The following is a 14774-nucleotide window of genomic DNA, read 5'->3' as shown; positions in this document are numbered from 1 at the left end:
TTCTCTTTCCTCCTATACAGATGGTGCAGAAAGAAGAGGTCTAGAGGTAAGTGGCGTTCCTAGAAGGCTCAGCAGACTGGAGTGAGGATCAGGGGAAAGGAAGCATGGAATAGGACACTCCTGATCATAACCACCTCTCCATTAGGTTTCAAGAGAAATGGGTAAAAAGAATTTAGAGATTTGTCTACAAATTAGTCCAATTACGTTCTGAGCAGAGGCCCCAGATAAATACAGGAGTCTCCCATCATGTTGTATCCTAAAATTATGGTGGGTGGCAACAACCAGGCAAGATTTCATAAGCATGAATTCTGGCATCTTCCGACAGAACGAAAAGAATAAGCCTGAGACATTTTACAAAAAAGGAAGTTGAGCGCCTGAGAAAACGTAAGCATGCATTAGCTTCTGTTCCAGCTATCCATTGCTGCATAACGAATGACCCCAAAACTTCAAAACAACAACCACCATTTTTTATCTTTCCTGGTTTTGGGGTTGACTGGGCTTAGCTGAGGTTCTCACTCGGGGTTTCCCACATGGTTGCAGCCAGATGTGGTTGGGGCTGGAATTTTCTGGAAGGCTTCTTCACTCATGTGTGGTAGCTGATGCTGCAGGGTGGCTGAAGCCTCAGCTGGGGTGATCAGCCAGAATAATACTCACAGCCTCTTCATGTGGACCGGCCTCGCTCACACAATGGCAACTGGGTTCCAAGAACACCAGGCAGAAGCTGTATCACCTTTTATGATCCCACCTCTGAAATCACATAGCACTACTTAAACTGTAGCCCAGGCCCACAGGGGGAGGGAAGGGAGGACACAAAAACTAAACTCTCCATAGGAGGAGTATCAACATTACATTGTAAGAAGGGAGTGCGGAGATCTTGCCGCAACCATTTGGAACACACACTGCATAGATGCTCTTCCTACGTGATGCGTTCTTGTAAACCCGATCACGGCACTTACCACACTATGTGAAACTGTCTGCCTATTTCTGACCCACCTCTCGCACCACAGTAGGAGCTTCTGAAGAGGAGTGAGTGCATCCTTAAGAGTAATCTTTGTATTCCTGACACTTAGCAGATGCTCCACAATTTTGTGGAATCGATGAATAAACAACTGCAATTCAGACTTAAAGAAGTGTTTTTAAATATTTCTAAGCAGTTATAAAAGTTCCTGTATCTAAATCTTGTAGGCTGAGTCAACTTAAAGGATTGTCAGCTTTTAGATTTGCTAATAACTTTTACATTTCACGAATAATATATTCTCACATTTGACTGATACAGCTTTTACCTAAGTAATAAAGTTGCTACTAACTCAAGCATTATACCAAACAGCTGAAAAAGTATCAGCAATACAAAATGCTCGCCTTAATATATATTCAGAATAACTTTTGGATTTATTTTTTTCCCTTCAAATTGATGAGATATTTTGTGACAAGCGCCCTTACAAGGAAATTTATGTATAACATCACCATTGCTAAATATGCCAAACGAAACAGTTTAAAACCACTCCAAGAACTTAGTGTCCTCAAGTGCAAACATACAATTTAAAAGTATTTTTATTCATAAATTACATATTTTTATATCATGCTAGTGGATATAGGTCATTCAAATCTAAATTATCACTGTAAAATTAACTTATTTTCTTTTCTTGTCAGCAAATATAACCAAGATGAAATAAAATGATATAACTCAAAACTCAAAAATTAGTTAAGCTACTCCTTGGCCCAAATGAGGCAAACACATATTCCACTCCCCAAAGTACTTATTTTAAGAACATCATGCCTTGTAGTACACCACGCTTACCAATTTCACTACTGCCCCAAATACCATCAAGCAGTCCTTAATCTGTTGAGACTTTGGATATAATTCTGTTTTGATCATGTCTCACAAGGCATCACTAATCATGAATCTCTGCAAACAAGAACTGATGTTCACCAGCAACACTTACCAATTAATATCTGACCACTCTTCATAGCAGAGCCTCCTGGCAGCAGGCCATGGACCACAAGTCTCTCTCCACTGCCCTGTTTTCCACTTCTTTTCCAGCTCCACTTGGTCTGATGGATAATCCCAACCAGGACTTCCAGAAGCTTGAGCTGCTCTTTGGCTTTGATCACAGTTAACTTTTTGGGGTTTACATAAACATTCACATCCTTGTACCGCTGTTGGACAACAACTCCTGTTTTCTGGTTGGACTGATGCTTTAGAATGGACACTGGCTCATTGTCATTACTGTTTTTTTTATTGTAGCGCTTGGGTAGAAGACTTTTACTTTTTAAAATTTTGGTAAACCGCTTGAGTTTAGGTTCATACTTTTTTCCTTCTTTGTAATCATCCTCTTCAATTATAATCTCATTTTCACTGAACCTGACATGGTTCACAGTAGGAGTCTCAGGAAGGAGGCTTTCTTCTTCATCCTCACTCAATTCCAAATAAAATAATTCTCCATTTTTCTGCACACTGTCCAGCCATTCAGGTTCAACATCACTGCGAAAAATAGAAAAGATACTCTGAATAGCAGCCAAACATAAGAAAAATAGTTATGTCTTTTGGCACCAGGGGTGCAGGGAGGTGGGAGGAGGTGAAAGTTCGTTGATTCTTTCAAAGTCTCCTTACTATTTCTGATTTATTATAAGCATCGACATTATTTTCTACGACACTTTTTAGGAGTCTTGAAGAAATGGGGTTGGAGGACAGGGTATGAAAAAACCATAGTGACAGAAAACAAATAAAAAAAGGAGATGGCCTCCTTCTAGAATCTAAGTTTTGTTGGTTTTTTTTTTTTTTCATTTTAATTCAGTCCTTGTAAGGTTATTGCTCACTTTAGAAAATTTCATTGGACAATAATTTACATTAATAGTTGATTGTGCAATTATATCCAGACATAAGCTATTTGGAAACTGAACATAAAAACATCCTCTTTGCATAGAAACTATTCAGCATAGCTATCATGTTAAAATGAAAGCTAAAGCCTACCATTATTAATAAGATTTGTTTATATAATAAATTTTCAAAAAAGAAATACTCACTTCACCATAAACTAAAATCTTCGCTGAAAGCAACTAGTTTATAATCACAGTTAATAATGATTGCTTCTATAGCTTATAATTTCCATAAAACTCCTTTATATGAATAATTGTAGTAAGAAAAGTAAACCACATATTACATAATTCATCGTGTGATTGTTAAAAAAAACTTTTAACTGGGAAGTAGGCTACTGAAAAAAAACAATATTGTTATTAAAATGACTGAAACAGCATTAAAAAACAAAATGCTCATCTTAGGTAACAAACCTAATCACAAACTCCACCCTGCCTGTTCAATGTTGTGAACACTTTACCTTTCAAACCACTATTTTCTAAAGCAAAACTGGTTACAGTGGAAAATATAATATGTTAAAAGAGTCTTTCAGAAACACCAGCTGTAATATTCTGACGTAAAAGGGTATAATTTGTGTTCTAATCATTCCATCAAATAGAAGACATTTCTGTTTTCTGCAGTGTTTATTAGCAACTCTGGTTCTTCTAACTTAAAAGTCAACTGTGTCTCTAGGGGTGCATGGGTGGCTCAGTCAGTTAAGTGTCTGATGCTTGAAGTCAGCTCAGGTCGTGAGATCCAGCCCCATGTTGGGCTCTGCACTAGGCTTGGAGCCTGCTTAAGATTCTCCCCCTCCCTCCATCCCATCTCTCCACCACATGTGCACATGTGCTCTCTCTCTCTCTCTCCCTCAAAAAAAAAAAAAAAAAAAAATCAACTGTCTCTCTAAAAACTGTGAGAATTTTTAAAAATGCACTATTCTATTACTCAACTCTGAAATTAACCACTGATCTCATCTGTGGTTGGCAATTAATACAGAATTTTCAACTACATATTAATGGTTAAAAAGGCATACCTAGCCCCAAATATCAAAACTATTATTTCTTGGGCACTTGTTGGTTCCCAATATGTGGTATCATTTTAGCACCTCTTAGCACCAGGTATTACCATTTATCAGATGTTTCAACCACACTCATCTGTACCCACAGAAATTAGCACTTAATAACTCTGTAATCCTACTCTGAAGAATCTAAATAGCTGTCTCCAGTCATAAGAAATCTAGGTAACTATGTACCATAATTTAAAATGGCACAATGTACATATCATGATTATACACGATTACTTATGAAGATATCCATCAATTTAAACAATGAATGAAATTATTTGCTTTATAATCTGTCTTTTAATCTAGTATGTTATTTGTATTAGATACGTGACCCCAAAGAAATACTTTTCCCCCTATGCTAAACATAAAGATGTTTCATCTTAATCTCTAAAATTTGAATGAGAAGCCACTTTTTTTTTTTTAAAGATTTTATTTATTCATGTGACAGAGAGACAGCCAGCGAGAGAGGGAACACAGCAGGGGAGTGGGAGAGGAAGAAGCAGGCTCCCAGTGGAGGAGCCCGATGTGGGACTCGATCCCGGAACGTCGGGATCACGCCCTGAGCCGAAGGCAGACGCTTAACGACTGCGCCACCCAGGCGCCCCGAGAAGCCACTTTTTGGCTATGACTTAAAGAACTTTGAAGGTGGGGGGGGGGGCACAGGATATTCAATCATGGAGGAAATGAACAGTCCCAGGTGCTTGGAAGGTACCAGAATTGTAATGATAAAAACATCAGTCCTTCCCTTGTCTAGGGGGGAAGAGAAAGTGAGAAAGAATTCACAATAATACACATGGTAAATGCAGGATAGAGGTCACCTAGTTTAGCCTGGGATTGAGGGTGAGGGCAGGGAGAATTTCTAGTAGAGGATACACAGAAGTAAGTTTTTAAAGAGTAAGTGGTTGGTGATGGGGATACGGAAGTGGAAGAGGAAAAGACAATTCCAAGCAGAAATAACCGCATAAGCAGAGGCCTTGAGGGAAGGTCTCTATGCCTATGTGGACAACTAAAACCAGTCTGGCCTACGTAGACAACTAAGGAAGGAACATACCTCAACATCATAAAGGCCATATATAAAAACCCACAGCTGATATCATCCTCAAAAGGGAAAAACAGAGTTTTTCCTCTAAGGTCAGGCACAAGACAGGGGTATCCACTCTCACCACTGTTATTTAACATAGTACTAGAAGTCCTAGCCTCAGCAATCAGACAACGAAAAGAAATAAAAGGCAATTGGCAAAGAAGTAAAACTTTCACCATGTGCAGACAACATGTATGTAGAAAACCCGAAAGACTCCACCAAAAAATTGCTACAACTGATAGACAAATTCAGTAAAGTCGCAGGACACAAAATCAACATACAATAATCTGTTGCATTCCTCTACACCAATAATGAAGCAGCAGAAAGAGAAATTAAGGAGTCGATCCCATTTACAATTACACCAAAAGCCATGAGATACTTAGGAATAAACCTAACCACAGAGGTGAAAGATCTGTACTCTGAAAACTATAAAACGCTGATGAAAGAAATTGAAGATGACACAAAGAAACGGAAAAACATTCCATACTCATAGATGGGAAGAAGAGATATTGTTAAAATGTCTGTACTACCCAAAGCAATCTACACATTTAATGTAATCCCTATCAAAATACCACCAGCAGTTTTCACAGAGCTAAACAATCAATCCTAAAATGTGTATGGAACCATAAAAGACCCCAAATAGTCAAAGCAATCTTGAAAAAGAAAGGCAAGGCTAGTGACATCACAATTCCAGACTTCAAACTATATTACAGAGCGGTAGTGATCAAGACAGTATGGTATCGACGGAAAAACAGACACATAGATCAACGGAACATTTTTATCCAAAGACTATACCAATTCACATTTCCATCAGCAATGAATTAGACCCATTTTCCTCACCTCTAAATTTAAAAAATACTTCATCTTAAGAGGAAGAAGAAATTAAAAGAAGGGAGATAAGGGGAACAGGAATAAAGACAGAGAAATGAATGTACGAGACTCACGAAAGAAGGAAACATGTATGGTAAAGAAAAAAAAAAAAGAAGAAGAAGAAGAAATGAGAAGTCACAAAGACCTGGGTTTGAATTCTGTTCTATTGACATTTTTACTTTTCTAAGCTTTAGTTTTTCTCTTCTAGAAAACAGATTATAGGGGCGCCTGGGTGACACAGCGGTTAAGCGTCTGCCTTCGGCTCAGGGCGTGATCCTGGCGTTGTGGGATCGAGCCCCACATCAGGCTCTTCCGCTATGAGCCTGCTTCTTCCTCTCCCACTCCCCCTACTTGTGTTCCCTCTCTCGCTGGCTGTCTCTATCTCTGTCGAATAAATAAATAAAATCTTTAAAAAAAAAAAAAAAAGAAAGAAAACATTATAGCTACCTCACATGGCTTTTAGCAACAGTAAATTAAAAAATGCGCTCGGTATGGTAAGTGTCAAATGTCAGTTCCTTTCCTCTTGCCCAAGAGTCAAAAATGTAGAGAAACTTAAAACTTTTTTAGATATAGCACTCAAATTTTTATATTCTTCCAATCCCTGGCAATCAATGAAGATGTCTCCAATTACCTCTACTTGCTAGGTTCCAGTGCTATTAACATAAGCAGCAAACTAGATGCGGCCTCTAAGGCTCCCACAGTATCCCTGGAAGGTTCCTTATTCCTACTCCAGATGATTAATTCCTATTTAGATAAGCATCAACAGCATAACTGATTAAGGTGTTAGAAAGTTTAACAGAGTTGTAAAGACTGTGGTCTCAAACTAGTTCTACTAGAAGGCGGCGTATTAAAGACAGCTACGAAAAAACCAACCTTTCAGTGCAACTATTATTAATAACAAAATTAAATAAATTAATATTATATGTGGATACTACCTATTCCAGGAGATGGAGCTTAATCCTTCCTCCCCTTTAATGTGAACTGGACTTAGTGATGTGCTCCCAAAGAACAGAGTATGGAAAATGAGAAACAGTAACTTCACAGTGAAGAAACCGTGCAGACATTACCTTAACCAAGCGACCCAGGTTATGAAAAACAAGAAACAACTAAGAAACTATCACAGACCACAGGAAACTAGGGATACTTAATGACTAAATGCAATATGATATCCTGGATTAGATCCTAGAATAGAAAAAGGACATAAGTAGATAAATGGTAAAATTCAAATAAAGTCTGGAGTTTATTTAATAGTACTGTACTAATGTTAATTTCTCAGTTCTGGCAAACATACCATAGTTGTGTAAGATGTTAACATCAGGGGAAACTGGGTGAAGGATATACGGGAATTCTCTGTACTATGTTTGCAACTTTTCTGTAAATCTAAACTTATTCCAAAAGAAAATGTTTATTTTTAAAAAGGAATTAACTCTAGCAGCTTTAATTCGGATTTTTATAATACAGATTTTTGTAAGTGTTCTTTAATCTCTTTCCTGAGATCCTATGGTACAAACTGCAAAGTTGTCATCGTGTAAATGTCTTTCAATGAGATTATTTTGTTTATTCCACTTTTCTCTGAACAGAAATAATGGTATATTCATTGTCTACTTGCAAAGTTTGAGGACACTTTAATTGGTTTTCAAGGCTCTAACTGATGTAGTAAACATGAGCAGAGTTCTTCCCAAAGAAAGATTTGCTAATTTGCAAATAACCAAGTTCACTTACATAAACAGTAACATAACTATATTAAGGAAAATGAACTTCACATAATGCTAATAAGTTTCTTAATTCATATTCAAGAATTCTATGCTGAGGGGTGCCTGGGTGGCTCAGTAGGTTAAGCATCTGCCTTAGGCTGAGGTCATGATCCCCGGGTCCTGGGACTGACCCTTTATCAGTCTGCCTGCTCAGTGGGGAGCCTGCTTTTCTCTCACCCTCTCCCTCTGCCACTCCCCCCTGCTTGTTCTCTCTCGCTCTGCCAAATAAATAAATAAAATCTTTAAAAAAAAAGAATTCTACACTGATACTAATTTTTTTCTTCTAAATTATTGAATCTCTCAGGTCTTAGTTGACATTGTCAACATGTTTTATCAATTTAAATGGTATTAGGATCTTCTTGGCTACCACAAGAAAAGTTATGAATAGCCAGACCTACTGGTTCATTTCCTTAAGGAAAACATAATTTTGCTACTACTCCAAACCTGTTACAGTATACTTTGCTTTCCTTTTTAGTGGGCAAAAGCACCAAAGTGGCCAACACACATAGTTACATGGGGCGAATATGTACAACAGAACAATTCTAGGGACAGAGAAAAACCACACAATAAAAACATCATAACAAATAAATGTCTGGTGTTTGTTCAGTACTGGTCTGTCCAATGCTTTTCTGTGTTTGCTTTTCTGTGTTCTGTATACCAGCAATATCTAATTTTCATTCTTGAAATCTTTGGATTGTTTTCTAGAAGAAAGCCAGAGTTTTAATGGTTAAAAAATCTATGCTAGATGTTATGGCAGCTTGAGGGGTCGGGAACCTGGGATGGGCTGGTGTTCTTTCTAGCCTAGCCACAGTCACCACCGGAACAAATGTGAAGCATGTTAGAGAAAAGGAAGGGATCAGCCAGTAAACTACTGTGTACTCACTGCATGAAATAAAATTTTACATCAGGAACATGTTTCCATTAGAACTATGCTAATAATGACCCCAACCCCAGGACCACATTCCCTACCTCCACCCCCTTCAGTTAAATGGACCATGCTTAGATATAACTAAGTTCGGGATAAGATCTGACCCTAGCAAAACTGAAATCAGAGACCAGCAAAATATTTTGTGATAGGACATTTTTGTACTTCTAAAAATGTCAGATGGACAGAGGGCTCATCACCTAGCTAAAATGCAAGTTCTGAAAGTGAAGAACAAAAACTGCTATAGGAGAGCCAAGTTTGGAGAAAGTAAGTCTAAGAAGTGTCAAAAAAGGCTGTAGGAGAAGGTGCAGGAGAAGCACATAAGTGGGACATTGAATAATTTTGACAAGATAGGAAGAAAGGGTGTTTCAGAGAGAACAAAGTACATCCGAGTGTACGTGTGAAACTACATGAGAGGTATGAGAATGGGTGTATATTTCAGTGTCATAATGTTAAGCACTAAATGTTTATGTCTCCCCAAAATGTGTATGTTGAAACCCTACCACTCAATCATGATGATATTAGGAGATGGGACCTTTGGGAAGCAATTAGGATTAGATGCGGCCACGAGGATGCTGCCCTGGTGAATGGGATTAGTGCCCTCATGAGAAAGCTTGCTTGTTCTCTCCACTCTCTGCCATGTAAGGATACAAAGAGAAGTCAGTAATCTACAACTTGGAGGAGGGTCTTCACCAGAGCCTGACCATGCTGGTACAGTGATCTTGAACTACCAGCCTTCAGAATTGTGAGAAATAAATTTCTGTTGTCTATAAGCTACTCAGTCTATGCTATTTTTTTATTTTATTTTATTTTATTTATTGTTTTGAGAGAGAAAGTGTGTGTGAGCAAGCAGGAGTGAGGGCGCATAGGGAGAAGGCGGGTGAGAGAGAGAGAAAATCTTAACCAGGCTTCATGCCCAGTGCAGAGCCCGATGTGGGGCTCGATCCCAGGACCCTGCAATCATTACCCGAGCTGAAATCAAGAGTCAGATGCTTAATCAACTGAGCCACCCAGGCATCCTATACAATTTTAAATAGCACCCCGAGGTAGGACAAGTGGGAATAAAGAAGGCTTTAAAGAAGCAAGATCATCAAAGATGAGATCAGAGAGACTAGGGACAGATCTGAAACAGATTTAATATCATCCTAAGGAATCTGGAATTTATTTGGGAGTACTTTTGAGTACCAAGCTTTTGAGTACTATAGAAAAATGATTTACTACACCTTTTCTTTTTTTAGAACAATTTTAGGTTCAAAGCAAAATTGAGCTGAAGGTACAGAGATTTCCAATATACTCCCTTCCTCCCACATGCAAATACACGTTACCTCTACCGTCACCTCCTTTTTGTCCTCTTGTCAATCCCTCACCATCAACTGTTCACAATTTTCCTGTTCCTGGGATTTAACAAACCTTCTCACAGTCAACAAAATTCAGAGTTAAGTAAATATTCTCATTCCCATTTTAACACGTGAAAACAGCCTTATAGAAGTCATGTGACTCATGTAAGGCCATATCGTTTGTGGCTGGGATAAAGAGAACACAGGTTGTCTGACCCCTACTCTTAATCCAATACTCATTACTCTGCACCAGGATGATTATTTCAGGCAACATTATAAAGAAATTCCATTGTAACTGAAGTGGCTGAATTCTTTCCAATACAACCATCAGCGATCAAGCCTGACATATTAGCTGTTTTTTAAATCTTAGCTTTCTCTTCCAGATCACAGGGATGACCTAGTTAAGTCCACAGATATTTGCTTCATTTTATTTAGCTTCACTGGTAATATTCCTTTTCGTAGTAGGTTCTCTAAGAGAAAAATGATTCAGAACTGTGCTCTAGAAAGCAAATTCTGGCAGCTGTATGGAAAAAAGGCTGGAGATAAAGAAGAGGCATCCAGATCAGTTAGAAGGCTACTCTACTCTTACATGGGAGAGGCCAATGCTTTAAGTCAGGCAGTGCCTCTGAAAGAAAAAAAAAAAGAAGGAGGGGTGGATATCAGAACAGGAAGTCAACAAGACTGGAGACTTATTAGATCTGAAGACATGAGCAAGGAGAGAGTGATGTCAGTAAGTAAGATGAGCAATGCTAGAGGAGAAACAAAGAAGATAATGAATTATCTTCAAATATGCTGATTTGGAAGTAGAGAGAAAGGTCAGCAAAGAATTGCCATTTCTCATCATAAACTACTTAGAGATACACAGTTTGAATTTTTAATCTATGTAATTTGATAAAAGAGAAATCAAATTAAAAGAAAAAAGTAGTCAGGGTTCAGAGCAGGAAAAGAAAAAGGGAATTATCCTAAATTGGATGTTAATACCGTATATGGCATCATGACTTTGAAATACTTTGATTCTTCAAGTATAACATTCTTACGTTAAAACCCAAGAAAAGGATAAATTTTGGTATATTCATACAATGGAATCATATTCAGAAGTTTTTTTTTAAAGATTATTTATTTATTTGACAGAGAGAGAGAGAGCCAGCGAGAGAGGGAACACAAGCAGGGGGAGTGGGGGAGGAAGAAGCAGGCTCCCTGCGGAGAAGCCCGATGTGGGGCTTGATCCCGGGACTCTGGGATCACGCCCTGAGCCGAAGGCAGACGCTTAACAACTGAGGACCCAGGCACCCCCATATTCAGAAGTTAAAAAAGAATGAACTATTTAGGCAACAACATGGGCAATTCCTATCTCTTAGCTTTGATAAGAAAGATTAGGTTCACATGTTCATATGTCCCTGTGCCCTTAATTAAGAAATGATCTTGTCCAGAGGTGCCTGGGTGGCTCAGTCGGTTGTGTCCCACAGTTAGTTTTGGATCAGGTCATGATCTCGGGTTCCACACTCAGTGCAGAGTCTGCTTGAGATTCTCCCTCTGCCCCTCCACTACCCTTCTCACATGCTCTCTCTCTCTCTCTAAATAAATAAAGTCTTTAAAAAAAAAAAAAAAAAGTACTTTTGTCCAAACTGGGAAGACCACTTCTGCGGTGGTGACTCGCAGGTTAGAGAGGTAAACAGGAACAGACCAGAACCTACCTGGTCAGATCAGCAAATCAATTCTCATGTCCTACACATGAAGAAGGGACAAACATAAAATCTGAATCTTGACAGGACTTGAAAATACAGACCAGCAGAACATTTTACAATAGAGATTTACTGTACTTTTACTATTAGGAGGATAAAGACACTGGGATATCTGGAGTAATGACTGAACGACTAATGTGGAAAGCTTAATGCCCTTTAAAAAATATATATATATATATACATATAAAATATATAGAAATGTTGGTATATATGTATATATAAAATCCATATTTACATGTATTTTGAATCACAAAATGTTTTGAGGTAACAAGTTTTCCTAACACAAGATTGCTCATTTCCTAGGAAACTGGGCCAGTTCATTTACTTTCATTCCATTAAAATCAGGACACTCCATTTGCAGTCTGGCCTCCTAAATTCCTACACGGAAACACTCAGCTGTGTGACCATTGGTAAATTACAGATTCTCTCTGAGCTAAAAGTGTGTGTTTCTAAGATGCAGAGAAACCAAGTGCTTGAGTCTCACAAAGTCCATGACTCCCACAGCAAGACCAAATCAGGTTTCCTGTAACCCATACTCCATCCAGTGCCTCACTTGATAACCATAATTTTGTAATTATTTTTTAAATGACCACAGCAGCAGATTACACAAAATACTTGATAGTCTCTTCAAGAACGTAATCTGTCCTTATTGAGCCTCTAGAGTATATTAAGCTGTCATTAGTTTTCCCTTACCCTTTTAAAGATAATGGTAAAATTTTTTTACATACCCAAAGGTGAAAAGAATTGCCAAGTAATTTTTACTCCTAAACACATCAAATACTTGTAATCATTATTCCTAAATAATACACTTAAAATGTCATCCTAAAACTGACTATGCATAGCAGTCTATTATGGGATTGGTTGACCTTTCAGCACCTAAATCTTTTCACTGTTAGTCATTCATTTCAAACTAGGACTAATATATTTTTCAAAAAGGGTCTTAATTCATAGCAGTAAGAAATAGATTCCTTCAAAGTTGAAATAGCATTGGGTCCTATGAATCAAAATAACTATTTCAATATTATTAAGGATTAAAAAGTGAAAAATAACACTTAGATATTTTGTATTTTAAAAATTACATTATTGGGACACCTGGGTGGCTCAGTCAGTTAAGCATCTGCCCTCAGCTCCTGGTCATGATCCCAGGGTCCTGGAATCGAGTCCCACATCGGGCTCCTTGCTCAGCACAAGTCTACTTCTCCCTCTGCCTGTTCTGCCTGCTGCTCCCCCCTGCTTGTGCTCTCTCTCTCTGACAAATAAATAAAAATCTTTTAAAAAAATAAAAATTACATATAACACTAAGTAGAAAATAAGAAAACCATGAGAACGTATAGGAAAATACAGTAGAAATACCCCCAAATGTTGAGAAGTTGTTCTTGAAGGTGAAGACTATGGGTGGATTTTCTTTTATATATCCATTTTTATAACAGGAAAAAAATATCTGTATAATTTAAATAGTTCATTTATAAAACGTTTAGGCTATCCTTCCACTAAAATCACAAAGATCGTAACAGCAGAGAAGACACTGCGATAGGATCAAAGAGTTTTGTGAACATCCTAACAGACATACCCATAAATATTACGGAACCCGCCACAAAGAGGAGAACCTCCTCATCTGACAATCATAAAAAGCCCACAATAGCTAAGAATGGCACGTCATTGCGGCTCACAATACCGCACAACTGGAACGTGGCTCAAATAAAACCCACTGATTATAGAACCTCAAACACTCAATCCCAGCTACGCCAACACTCTAGCAAGACACCCCCTCCCCCCCAGCCCACGTGTACACTCTCTGGCTTGAACGGATGGATTTAATTGTCCCTCTTCAAGACTCTTACTCATCATCGCTACTCGCTGAGGAGTATGAACCCGAGTAGCTGACCCGATCTTCATAATCGCAATCCTCATCTTCTTGTGAAGAGAGGTCCCCAGGGAGCTCATCTGGGCTATGACGCGAGCCGCACGAAACTAGAGACGCCATCATCAGGAATGCAATAGCTACAGGTCGTGTAATTCAAATCTCGAAACTACGGCTCGCCGTAACCGCCATGTTGTCTCCGCTAGGGAAGGGGCAAAGGCCACGTGACCGCCAATCCTTGGCTGCAATTGGTGGCGGTTTGGGTTGCCAGGGAGACGAGGAAGCTTTCCCGAGAGCGCTAGAACTACTGAAAGAAGCCAATGAGGTGAAATTTGCAGTGGGGCGTCTCAGTTGGAGGAATTTAAGTAGCTCAAGCTTCACCGGTTAGACTCTCCTAAACGCACTCTTTTGGAGCAGCACAATTTATTAACAGCGGAGACCCTCTGTTTTTCCCCCGTCCCCCTTTCTTCCAGTTTGCACTTTGCCCTGTGTTTCTACGCGGAACAGCTGCCCGAAACCTTAGAGGCACTCAGTCTGGGGTTCCCTTTTGAGATTAAGGAAACTCCTCTCTACTTTTCCTCAGGGCCTCTGCCTCTGGGGCTGGGAAAGGACGCTTTTAAGCAACGCCCTCTAGGTGCCAATGTAAATACGCTCCATTGTTTCTTTGGTTTTCATAATTGTTTTCGCAATTGCAAACATTTTATAGTTTTCCCAAGCAGATATTGTAGAATGCTTCAAATGGGTGGCAGTGTTGTGAAATGAACTGCATGTTCATTTTGTAACGCAAACTTATAATTTGTTCTCATCACTGAGTTGAAAGTGTAAACTGATAAATTTTATCAGTAATTTACGAATACCTCCATCAAGTATTTTTTCTAAGTATAAATTAATAGCACTAATTGAGAATCAGCCATTTCTCAAATTGCTTGTTCTATTAGTATACTATGCTAAGTATTCACATACTATGAAGTAACTATCCTTATACTAAAATAAAGAAACTGAAGCTTAGGTTATTCATCTTAATGGTCAATTGGTTAGAAGGCAACAAAGTCAAACAAAAATTGAACCTAAGTCATTAACTACTAGATTATAGTTCTTCCTCAGGACTCAGTAATTCATTATTACGATCTATTCTAAGAAAATAAAGGATGCAAAAATGTATAAAATTTGTGAAAGTAGAAAGCTGAAAGCAATCTAAATGTTCAACAATAGGGGAAAAGTTAATAACATGTGAAATACGAATATTATGAGAATAGAAATGTTTTCAAAGAGTAATGCATGGGGGAA

General features: G+C 38.4%; 1 protein-coding gene across 1 annotated transcript in view; it reads right to left on the bottom strand.

The window, feature by feature from the left end:
• INTU (inturned planar cell polarity protein) overlaps positions 1 to 13713 on the bottom strand; it is a 74920-nt gene extending 61207 nt beyond the window's left edge. Inside the window, exons 1-2 of the mRNA XM_026499301.4 lie at positions 13468 to 13713; positions 1944 to 2482 (exon numbers count right to left, since the gene is read on the bottom strand). Of these exons, the coding sequence (XP_026355086.2) occupies positions 1944 to 2482; positions 13468 to 13613 (685 nt within the window). The 5' untranslated portion in view covers positions 13614 to 13713. The remainder of the gene's footprint in view (positions 1 to 1943; positions 2483 to 13467) is intronic.
• Positions 13714 to 14774: the final 1061 nt, after the last annotated feature.

This window comes from Ursus arctos, unplaced genomic scaffold (genome assembly GCF_023065955.2).
Source record: "Ursus arctos isolate Adak ecotype North America unplaced genomic scaffold, UrsArc2.0 scaffold_11, whole genome shotgun sequence".
NCBI lineage: Eukaryota > Metazoa > Chordata > Mammalia > Carnivora > Ursidae > Ursus > Ursus arctos.
The sequence above is the reverse complement of the archived record's forward strand: the minus strand, read 5'-3'. Positions and strand labels throughout refer to the sequence as shown.